The 12,860-nt window shown below is 33.7% G+C and overlaps 1 protein-coding gene across 13 annotated transcripts in view; it reads left to right on the forward strand.

Moving 5' to 3' along the window:
* LOC145278012 (RILP-like protein 1) overlaps positions 1–12,860 on the forward strand; it is a 188,812-nt gene that overhangs the window by 33,489 nt on the left and 142,463 nt on the right. The window contains exon 2 of one of the 13 annotated variants that reach the window (XM_080130198.1): positions 2,197–3,632. The exons of the other annotated variants lie outside the window; for them this stretch is intronic. Coding sequence (XP_079986324.1) covers positions 2,232–3,632 — 1,401 coding nt within the window. The 5' untranslated portion in view covers positions 2,197–2,231. Of the gene's footprint in view, positions 1–2,196; positions 3,633–12,860 lie in introns of those variants that run through there. 13 annotated transcript variants of the gene reach the window in all.

The following is a 12,860-nucleotide window of genomic DNA, read 5'->3' on the forward strand; positions in this document are numbered from 1 at the left end:
AGGAGGTAATAGAAAGTTCATTAGAGCACATGACATTGAAGTACTTGTAAAACAGATGTGGTTGGAGTTTGGTAGACAGTGTGAAGCCCATTACTTTCTTTTTAACCTTATCTAAGAGGGAAAGACAAGTGACTTGTACATCAGTCCAGATGTGACGGCAATATTCCATGCTTTGTAAAGATATTAGATACTGCCAGGTGTAAGAAGTTTTCTAGCACAGTAGATGGAGCTCACTTTCCTTGCAGTATCCTCTATCTTGTTAATGCTAGGCTGAGCAGTTTGAATGAATTCTAATAGGGTGCTATCAGTTATGGGAATTCATGGTTGAAAGACTACTTATAATTATTAAAGGAAAGGAGCTTTATCTTAGTACCATTAAATGTTACCATCCATTTGTTGCCCATTCAACTACAAATTGCGAGTCATTTTTAAATATTTAGCCATTACCTGCAGTCGTTTTGAGAATGTGGTGTCATCAGCAAATATATCCACCTCAAACACATTTGTATCAGGGAAGTCATTTATGAATATCGGGAATATAAAGGTGTAAGGATGGCAAGATGCATGTCCTCCTAGGCATTAGGTTTATGTTCATAGATAAACTGTCATTACTTCAAGTGGTTTTCTGGGATGATGATACATATATCTAAGCAAGGAAGCCTGATGTTGCCCAGGATTGTTGATCAAATTTTTCAGACTCCCATATTTTAATTTTCTTCAAAATCTGAAATCGACTTTTTTTTTTTTTTTTTTTTTTTTCCCCCCAATCAAATCACCTGATTGCCTGCTCTAGTTGTGGACTCATCACGATACACTGGGAGAAAACTTCACATGCCTCCCCACAGTTACTTAATCCACAATATATTGTAGTTTACATTGCACTGTAGAGAACTTGCTTTTATAAAATTGTATATATGACACGTTTTAAGTCTCCAAGCATAGTTTTGGGACAATTGAAGTCAAAAATCACTGATCAGTCACACAATGATCTACAAAGCTATTCTTGTGATATGTGAGGCAAAACTAAATTGTCTTTCAGAAAATCATAGGTTTATATGGTTAATATACCTGTTTTCAACCGAAAAAAAAACGATATAACTGAAAAAAAGGCCTAAAATGGAGATATTTTAGTGACAATTTTTGTTACCTCACCACAAAGAGCCAAAAATCACTTTTAGACATGAAACTAAGGGAAGTAAATAATCATTTTCGTTCAACAATAGTATAAAATTGCATTTGTGCAAAAAAAAACGCTGCTCATAGAACTCTCTTCAAATTTTACCCATTCTCCTCAATTACAGGCTGTGACAATTTTTTCCCGATTTTGGTCAAAAAATGCGTCTTTTTGGCAAAGATCCCTCTAAAATGATGACAAACGAAGCAAACACTGTCCCTATGGTCATTTCTCAGTAACCTTGATCAGTTAGCTTTCATTTAAGCTTTAGAACAGCAGCAACCGGCTAGCGGTTCCCAAAATATTGCATGTTTTGTTTGACCGGGTGAAAAGTGAAGCCGAAAATTTTTTTTTTCTGTAAAAAAAAAAAAACCTGCCTTCAATTTTCGAAAAATCAAAAATCCCTTCTATACAACTTGTCACTAATATCAATCTGAACAACTTGTATATCATGAATTTTTGATTTTGGCCAAATTGAAGACGTACATTTTTTTTTTTTTTTTTTTTTTTTTACAGTAATATTTTTTTTCTCCAAATTTGTCCCCCAGCAGTATTTTTCACAGTTGGTACCAAATTATGTGCTAACAAAGTGGTCATATCACTTCTGATAGGTTTCCACAACTATTCCCTCCAACAGGGTTGAAAACTAAGTGACTCACCCTTCATTTTTGCTTTGAGGGTTTCCCTTGTGAATGATTTATATGTCATGGTAGGCAGTATAGGTTGGATGTATAGAAGTAACATTTCACAGCTCCATCGTATTGTTTGAAGTCAAGGAATACCCTCATGAATTATTCAAATGTTATGGGTGAACTGAAAAGAAGGTTTTCACGTGGAGCAGGTGTGAAAAATCCTCCCCTTAACATGAAGGAAGTTGTGTGAGATCTTCACTTGTATGTGTGTTGTATCAGTAGTGAGGAGAAACAGTTCTGACCTAAAAACGTAGTCCTTTTAACTGTATGTAAATATGTAAATAGTCATGATGGCTATGTCATTCTGATTAATACTTTGTCTTTTTTCAGAATAATTCACATAGCGACCCTCTCTAGTAACAACTATGGTTTTTGAAAAAAAGAGAGGGCGAAAGAAGGGATCTACAACAACAGGATACTCCAATTTGACGAAGGAGGAGAAAGTGAAATACCACAAAGATGCAGTACATAAACATTGTGAGAAGGCAGCAACAGCAAATCCACCATCTCCACCTCTAACAAAACTTCCATTAAATGCATCAACACCCTTAAATGAGGAAAAACCAACGACTTCAACATCTGGAAAACGTGGCAGACCACCTTTAGAAGCAGCAGCGATGACACCAAGAACGCGATCACGCCGGAAGACTGAGCAACAAAGAAAGCGACGCAAAACCGAAAGAGTGTCAACAGTTCGTCGCTTGCTGCAATTAGCAACTTGGCAGAAGAGGAAGGGGGCAAATACTGAACAGGAGGAGAGAGACTCTGATAGTTATGCAAGTGAGGAAGAATTGAATTCTAGTCCTCCTGCATCCGATGTTGATGACGAGCAGAATACAGAAGCACCACCGCAACCATCTGACGAAGCCCTACGTAAAAAGTATTACAGACATTGGACTGTGCTGCAGGGTCTTCTGCCAACCAACAGTATGGACAGTCTAAAGATGATGATCTATTTGGTCAACCTGTCCACCCTTCATGGCCCCTTGCAAATTGAACTGCAGAAGATTCAAATCAAGAGCGGAGACCTTAGTATCCGACAAGTCCGTTATCGTGTTGATAAACTTCTCAACAGACTTCCCAACATGAATGAGACTGAATCAAAAACTTTGCTGAGATATTGGTTTGGACTGTTGCTCGACAATGTTCTGGTAGAGCAGCTTCTTAATGATTACTCTGTTGTCATTCCACCAGAGTACATACCTCAAAGCATAACAATCTCCACCAAAGCTGCCTCCATCGCTAAGGAAATGGTCACAAGTCGACGAAATGTGTCTCAGGAGATTAAGAACATTGGCACCATGTACGTTGTCAGGGTGGCCAAGGAGTGTGGGCTCACCAGAGACAACCATAAGGATATCGACCATCTGGCCTCATCAACATCATGTACCTGGCGCTTTGCACGGAAAGTTTTGTATGCTATTGCTGAAAACGACGAAAAATCATTGTATCAGCGCCAGATGAAGAACAATGCCATCAAAACCACTCATTGGCCAGAACTGATAAGTAAATTTGTTCTCAATGAATGCAACAGTAGATCTGTTCCAGGCCAAGAGCAGGTGTCAGTGCGTTATGGGTTCAGACTACCAAAGTACATTTTGCTGCATTCCCGAAATGAAATTGAAGCTGCATTCAAACGAGAACACCCTGAGTGTCCATACGCCATATCCACCATCAAAAGAGAGTTCCCTCAGAACGCAGTGACTCCAACTACACGGGATCTTGAGAGGAATACATGCCCTGTTCATGAATTGTTACTGCTATAAACAAGATGCTGGGGAAATCCAAGTGTGAGCAACACCTTCCAACCTCTTGTCGCGACTTGGTCAGTGAAACAATGTGCATTCACGAAGATGTAGTTGCTGCCACTCATTTGACGTGGAAAGTGTCGTGTGTTAAAGGTGATTTGTAAAGAATGTCCAAACAAAATAAAACTATCACTGCCAAATGCTGTCAAAGCAAAAGAGATAACACTTTCACAATGGCCGTCTGACATGCGAACTGTTCAGAAAGAGGTGAAGGGTAAACTTGTGTCCATTGAAAAATCTGTGTTCAATTTGTTTCCTGAAACACTGACTATGCAAAGTGCGTTCTCAAAACTGACTGACATGTGCAAATTATTACGCCTTCACATATTCACGGCACATCAACAGTGGAACGCTCATGAGAAGGCACGGAAAAACTTGACAATGGATACTGTAATATCCATAGAAGACTATCAGATGAACTTAGATATTCAGTATAACGAGAATCCCACTTCACTCGTCTACTCCAACAAAATGACAGTGGCAATGTACCCTATTTGTCTGGAGTTCCTTTCAGATGATGGGGAAATTCGGAAAGCAGCCATCACTTTCATCAGCGATGACAAGGATCACTCACACCAACAAATTCAACAGTTTGAGAAACGCATGTTTGAAGTTATTCGTGAACATCTGAAACGACCTATCAAAAAATGGGTACGATTCAGTGATGGCTGTGGTGCCCAATTCAAATCTGGGTTTGCTGCAGGCGATCTTATTCATGCACCAAAAGTTTTCGATATTACATCTGCTTCCTTCAACTTCTTCGAGTCTCACGAAGGAAAAAGTATATCTGACAGCATTGGTTCTATTGTCAAATGTGCTTTTATTCGTGGTGTCATGAAGTATGATCAAGGTATTAAGAATCTGGACGATGTCCATCGCGTGATCACCAGTGCAATCAAACCGTCAACAAAGAAATTTGATTTCTTCACCGTTGAGAAATTTGGGCATTTCAGAAAACTCGCTAGTGGCTCCAGAGAGCATTGTAAAATTCCAGGTATCATGAGTCTGCACAGCCTCAAACTTAGTGATGACCGAATAATTCTAAACAAGTTCACCTGTACAGACTGTATTAGTGACAAACCATGTGGCAAGTGTAAACAACAGAATGTTTTTCTCAACTCAAAGGTAACAAAACCAAAGTCTATTCAATACATCGAAATAGATGAGCAGAATGATGATGACGATGACAGCGATGATGAAAACGATTGCATTCATGATGATGACGACAATGGCCACACTGACGATGAATCAGTTTGAAAGCGAGGATTAGGAGGGACAGTGTGACAATGATCATGCTCCAGGGGAAATCGTTTGGCCGTTGTACGGTAACACTTGGTACCCCGCTAAAATTTGCAGTCTAGCAGAGGTACCGGAGAAAAACTAATTGTGAAATGGTTAGGGAAGGAAAAGTACAGCCCTGTGAGTGCGAAACATATTGATGAGCTGGGGGAAAATCTGTTGGATGCAAAACGAGCTGCTCATTCCAAAAACATTATGGAACTGTACAACCGAGCACTTAGTCTTAAACTATCTTCCTTTTGATAACAGATTTTTGCATCAGTACTAGTATACTCTTGTTATGTTGTCTTCTGTTCATTTCAGACATTTCTAAACTTAAACTGGGAATCTTATGTATCCATTACCCATCATTCTTCAATAAAAAGATGTCTTAATGAGAGGTTAAGAACCCTTTTCGTTATGTGTTGTTGAAAACTTCCAGTATCCCAAAATTCGGATGGGTTGTTACCATAACCTGGCTAAAAAAGGCAATTTCTCATCAAGATCTGGTATTCTCTCCCTTATTTTTGGATTCCTCACAAAATTCTGGTTAAGAAAGATGGCCTAACACTTATGATTGATAGGTTTTGAGTAATTTTCTTTAAGAGTTTCGCAATCTGCAGGATACGGTCCTTGGGACAAAAAAACGGGAAGTGCGATTCCGGCCGTCATGAAAGAATTGCTTGAAAACATGGTTTCCCATCAAAATTTTGTATTCGTTTTTGTTTTATTGGATTCCTCGTGAAATTTTGGTTTAGAAAAATGGTATAACACTTATACATTATCTGTTTTGAAAATTGACCTAAAATGGCAATTGTGTCCCAAAACTATGCTTGGAGTCTTGAAACGTGTCATATATAATGGCTTGAATTAAAGTTTAAAATCTTAGTCAAGTATCCTGATTCAATTGTGCTCTAAACAGAAACCTTCATTTCGAATGCACCCCTGTCATATCAAAGAACTTACTATTGATTTTATATACCGGGCCTTTCTGCTTATGTGGTAATAAAACTTCTCAAGTGCATGTGTGATGTTAGGATGTATAAGATGGTGACTTTGGTCAAAATCACCTGATTTTTGATTATCGATACTTAGCAAAGCCATTCCAATACAAAACCTATCCAAGAACACTGTTAAATACATAAAGCACATTTGTTGAAAGTTCATAAAAAAAATCGGGCTACCTATTTCAGAGTTAATAGGAAACGAATTCACACACACATACACAGTTCCTTTTACATAATAGTGTGCGTAATATATATATATATATATATATATATATATATATACTTTTTCTGGCAAAGAGGATAAATTAACTCTCCATGCAGGGTATTTTGTGAGTAAAAAAGTCACATTAGCCAATCTGAAGATTCCTGTAGTTCTTTTTTTTTTTTTTTTTCTACAATAACATGCTAATTTGTCACTAAAATAATTTTACATATTTTTTTTTTTTATCTCAGCTGAACAATATTAACCAAATCTTTGCTTAAGTGATTAATATTGTGCTATTTGCAATGTCAGTGTCATTAACAATCATGTGATTAATTTAGTGATATTTTTTAACGGTTATAAAATGTAGCTGCATTATAAGAAATCAAAAATGTGTAGCTACTTTATATTTTATCCTATAATAGAAATATACTTTTTTATTTTCTGCTTTGATCAGAGTAAGAACAAAGCTTTAATAAAAATAAAGGTCACTCGAGCTAATACAAATTTCCCAATCATAATTTTTAGATTAACTTTTACTAATGGAAATGGAACTGTTTATTTTTTTTTTCTTTTCTATTTCATTATCATGTTTCAATTACTCTATTCACTGTTATCACCAGGGAAATTATTTGATGTGTTTAATCATATGATCCAATGTAAAAAGCCATTTTGAAAAATTGCTTTATAATGAAAATTAACTTGTTGCCCACTTTAGAACAAGACAAGACCATTTATCCCATTTAAAAGAATGGATAGAGAATTAGTGGATCAAAGCGGAAAATAATAAATTTTATTATTTTCAAATCTTGAGCTAAAGTCGTGACTATAAGAAAAACTTAACATTTACTAAGAAAATGGCCAGTTTTAAGCACCTACTAGACTACCCATGACCCTTTGGGTCAGTATGTTATTAGCTATGGAATTCATGTATGAATGTGACACTTGTGACGTAAAAAAAATAGTTTTTCTTTTGACATAAACATTTCTATGAAAGTATATTAAAATGAAAAAAGAATATAGATAGATTTCTGTGAGTCGTTCTGTTTATTATAATTGATTATTTTTGAAAAAAAAAAAAATTAGGTACTGAATTATAAGTGGTTGGCCATACTTATACATTTTCAGCATCCCAATTTTTTTTTTTTTTTGCGCTTAAATTATCCAAATAAAAAAATTGTTAATACTGTCTGCTGCTTTTTTTTTTTTTTTTTTTTTTTTTTTTTTACATCGTTCATTTCTGTATTACGTTTAAGTTATTTTAACGCAATTTTTTTCTTCTCCATTTTTTAATAAACTTAGAACCTTTTTTATCTACACTCTTAACATAAAGTTGTTTAGTTGTAAGAAAATAGCGACAGTATAGTTGTAATAAAGAATAGTTGCAACCCCCCCCCACTCTTCCCATGTTAAATAATAATTTTGAAATAACGTTAATATTTCAGTACACAGGTCAAAATCTGCAAAAGAAGCGATTTGTGTTTATTTACGTTATGGGTTAATGTTTATGCACGCATGCGCAACCGGATGTCATAAACCGGAAAGTGGGTTACATCACTCGTTACAAGGTCATTTGAGTTTTATTATACAGATTACTTTAAGATTGCAAAAATATTTTTAATATATATCAAATTAGAACATTTTCTTTTTTTATCATAATTTAAAAAGAAAACTATCTTAGTAGATATTGAATCAGTTTGGAATTATTTTGGAGATGAGTAAATTGTATAATTTTTTTTTTTCTTTAATTATATTGATTTTTATTCCTCATCTTCTAGTTGTTGTTTTCATGACGTTTTGGTCAATTATTCCCCTGGCCTTTGTCAGGTTAACCACGATGGGATAGGAGTGTCAAATTCTCCAACTACACCCACAGCAATTGCTGCCCTTCAATAACTTGTCATTTCACCACGGTTTGGTCAACTAATCCTCTGGCTGGCTTTGGGTGGGATCGAAACCGATACCTGTAGACAATGCTCACCTTGAATCATAAAGCCGGTCAGGATTAATTGACCAAACCGTGGTGAGATGACAACAGCTATTGAAGGCAGCAACTGCTGTGGATGTGGTTGGAGGATTCGATACTCCTATCCTGCCACGGTTAACCTGACAAAGGCCAGAGGAATAATTGGCCGAAACGTTGTGAAAACAAACTAGATGAGGAGTCCAAATAATTAAATAAAAAATTTTTTAAGTCCTAGTAGATATTGCAAACTAGGCAGTTTTGTATGTGTGAATGAGAAACTCCCCTCAATTGTAAATTGTGATAACTCATTTTTTTTTTTTTTTTTTTTTTTTTTGATAAAGTAGGGATGTAAACCAAATTAAATCTTATCTTTGTAAATGTACAATTCGTTGGTCATTTTTTTTAACCAGTTACTGAAAGTCTTTTTTTTTTTTTTTTTTTTTTTTCACCAACAAACGATTTAGCTTACCAATTTTGTTTTTCAACTTAATATGCACAATATTATGTGCATATAAAAAAAATTGTTATTCATTAAAGAAAATGGCCACTCATCAGTATGGTGGGTTTAATATAGTGTTTCTAATTATTTTTAAAAATACATGTTGAAAACTTTAATGACATTTTTTTGCCATATTATCAAATTGTTTTTATCTGTTTTTGCATGATCCAAATTTTTTTATCTTAAAAAAAAATTAATAAAAGAAAAATCTAGCTTATTTTTATTTGCTCTAAATAATATTACAAAGATGTGTTGGCTATTAAAATAAATCTTGTATGAAGAAAATTGTACTTCGGTGTCTTTTAGGTAATGGGATTTTGTCCTATGTATATGTTGGATTTATCTATTCTGACCTTTCTCGGCTTGAATTTTTAGTTTATACACTGAAATTTGGACCTTTTAAGATAGAATATGGCAAATTATCTGATTTCCAAACAAACTTTGAGTTTGAGCAATCGTAATACAGTAACTATATGTGCTACCATTTATATTTTAAAGATCTGTGTCCATATCAAGATTTTAGATATAATGAAAATAAAATTTTGATTTTTCAGAAATATAACAAATTTTCTTCATTTTAATGAAATGAAAGCAAATTCATATTTTTCTTCTCTTGATGTCAAACTTACTCCATCAGAATAGTTTTTATAAACTATTAAACAAATGTTACTCCAAAATATCAAGTCCAGAAGAAAAAGGTAGATGCAGTATTTTCCCTAGTCAAACAAATCCTTAATATTTTCAGACTGAACAAACTTTTCAAACCTGATAAACATATGAAACACATCCACATTCGATAAATTAATATATCACTTCAGTTTCATCTTCATCTTTTCTCACTTGAAATAAAACCAGCTTCCCTTGGCATGCACAAGTCCAAAATAGAAAAATCTAATTATATCAAGGTTCTTGTCATGATATACAGTATTTTAGTCATATAATTAGAAATGATACATATAAAATAGTTTAGATGACTTGTTTTTAACAGATTGAAGTCAAATACGTATATTTTAAGGGAAAATTTAAGTTTTATTTTAAGAAATTTTTAATTTGTTCTTTTCATCACAAGATAAACCATTGAAGTTGCAACATTTTGTTTAGAATATCCTATCAAATGTTGAACATAGGTATTATCTTAAGTATGTTAAAGTGGTGTGGGCATCAGCTTAGGAGCTTTGTATAGTGAAGTTACTTCGTTCCCATTATTTACAGGTTCACTGATCTGGAGTAGTAGTACTTCTCAAAGTCCTATCTATAAAATAAATAGAATTTACCAATTGCAGATTCATGTACAAAATGCATATAAGACAAGTTAATCTAAAAATATTTTCTTCTGCATTTATCCTGTTGCACTTTTCTTTTTTTTTTTCTTTTTTTCATAAAGATTTGTTCAATTGTGATCATTTTGTAAATAAAATAGAATTTGTTAAATATTTGAAGGTATTAAAAACTTGAACCATAAAAACTTTTACCAAAATAACTGGATTGACCCCAAAAAGGTTAATATGCTGTCGACCAACCGGCAAATAAACATCCACACACACACACACACACACACACACACACACACACACACACACATATAATCTGAACACACCTTTGAAACAATGCAGCTTTTTACAAACCTGAATTGCTTTCCATAATATAACCCAAAGAAATTCACATGCCATTAAACAAATTAATAATTAAATTTTCAAATCTCATATTTAAAAATAATTTTTGACACAAATCTATTAATTTTAAAATAGAGGGGGTGGGGGAAACAAAAACTTCAGCTTCAAATAAAATAAGTGTAGGCGATTGGAATGTTTATTCATCTTGGTAATTTCCTTCACCTGCTATCAAGTTGTCTCTACTCGTCAACTAACAAAAAAAAAAAACTCTTGCTGAACATTACGCTTGCTTACTACGTAGACAGCTCAACAGAACAAAGTGGATCCACTTGGTAGGCAATTTATAAAACTGCACGTTTGGATATGATGACGGCAATGCAGATGGAAATAGAACAAAAATGCAATAACCTTGAATATTTTTCAGCTTCCATGCAATACTTTGAACTGTGTGCATGCGCACATATGGCTAAAAGGTGTGTGAAAACTTAGAATTAATATTGACAAATTTAAATTGCTGAGTTTACGATGTTAGAAATGCTGATCTGAATTATTTAATTTGAACATTATCAAATAGATTAAATACAATGAATAGATTGGAGACGTTTAAGAATACCATATAAGTCGTGAGAAATATATTGAATTTTGTTTTGTAAAAGAACTTGTAAAATTCGGAGTCTTTCGCAATTGGTTCTTTTAAAGAATTTTGGTATCGTCAATTATCTCTGATTCTCTTTCCCAACAAATGGTTGTCTGATTATGAGTTTTGATTATAGTAGGTTCTGCTTTTTGTATAACAGGACCCACTCTCTCCACCAGTCAAGCAATGTAAGTATAGCATGCCACATGTTGGGAACCTATCTAGTCACAAATGTTATTTTGGGGTTATCTTTTACCTAGGCTAGTTTTATTCATCACCATATCGTATGAATCCGAATATTCTATTGTTGGCATTGGTTTCCCTGATATTTTTCTAGTCAGAATTCATTTTTTTTAGAAAGATATTGGCTACTTACAGGAGGGGCCACGTGAAGGTTGTCAATATCCTAAGTGAAAGTGATTTTTTCGTGGAACTAACTGGATTCGTCAGTCTGTCATTAACTATCTTTCAGTTGTTCTAATAATAATGAATTTTTCTATTCTGCTATTTTACTCATGGTTAAGGGGATTAAAGATTCATACCTTGAAGGGTAATAGTGGAAATGAAAACTAATCTGCAACTACAGCTCTACAGTTTTTGCCTGTAACCACTACATCATAGTACACTATTTAAAAAGCACTGTTTAAATGATTTTAATTTTTTTTTTTTAGTGCCATGTTAGTGTTAATGCTTGGCACGTTCTCAAATGGATTTCGAGGATGAAGTTAGAAAGTCCAATAAAATGTAAGGCGCCGATCGTGTGTACGTGTGAAAATATATAGAAGTCAAATATACAGAAATACACCCACACACACAAAGTGCACATGCATACAGAAAAGAAAATTATCCAACCATAATAATATGGCTGCAATTTATTTTATTTTTTGCATGTGTGAAGGAAGCTTTATTTGGTTCTTGTTTCAGTAAAAATTATAACTTTTGCCTAAATTACAACTGAATATTTTAAAAAGTTTAATCTTCAGAAAATGTATATTCTTACAAAATAAAATTATCATGATCATCTGTTACCATCACTTGGATATTAGTTAGTCTCTATTTGTTCTACTTTTATGATTTCCTTTGATTCAGAAATCATTAAAAATTCATCAACTAGATCGTTCAAAACAGAGCTATAACAAGCACAATGAAAATACCAGTCCTAAAATATTTAAAGTGTAAATTTAATTATGTCAATTTATGTTCGTGTTTCAGTTATTTGATTGTTGCAAGATTATCATCAAATATTTGTTTTTGCAATATTTTAATGAAACCACTAATTCATGGCAAAAAGTGGCTATTTATTTATTTTTGCAATTGTTTTCGGGTTATTTTAACAAAACTATCTTAAGTTATTCCTGGAGAGTAAGTGATATTATCTATATTGATGCCATATCCTCTATTGATTGCCAAATGCTATTAAAGATACAACTACCAAATTCGATAAGTTTACCTAATCATGGGAAATCCCTCCCCCCTCCTTCCACAAAAAAAAGTTAAAAACAAAAAAGTATAATCGACTGCAAAACTACTCTATTCACCCAAAATAAAAATTTCTAAACGTCAAAATTCAATTTGCTTTTCATGATATTTAATGAAGATATTTTGTTACCTGGGTGCAGTAACTTTCAATATCTACATATGATGATACAACTTGGTGGTGAGTTGACGAAATGACTCTACCACATCACAAATTCTTTCATTCCAGCTTGGGTGGTTTATCACGTTCTTATTATGATGAGACATTTTCTTTTTCTGCATCTGATTTCATAAATTGCTCATCCAAAGATACTTTCCAGGTTAGATCTGTCATGAGTTGTTTTCATCTGGTTATCGCTTTTTGTAAAAGAGCAAGAAAAAATCCAAAACTACCAATATTAATGCTGGGATAGAGGACTGATATTTCTTAGTTTTCTTCTAAATGAGTTATACAATCCTGGACTAAGAGTCAAGTCTACCCTATTATTCATGATAGTAAAGATGGATT

Source organism: Euprymna scolopes, chromosome 1 (assembly GCF_053919585.1).
Source record: "Euprymna scolopes isolate OS-2025 chromosome 1, ASM5391958v1, whole genome shotgun sequence".
Classification (NCBI taxonomy): Eukaryota; Metazoa; Mollusca; class Cephalopoda; order Sepiida; family Sepiolidae; genus Euprymna; species Euprymna scolopes.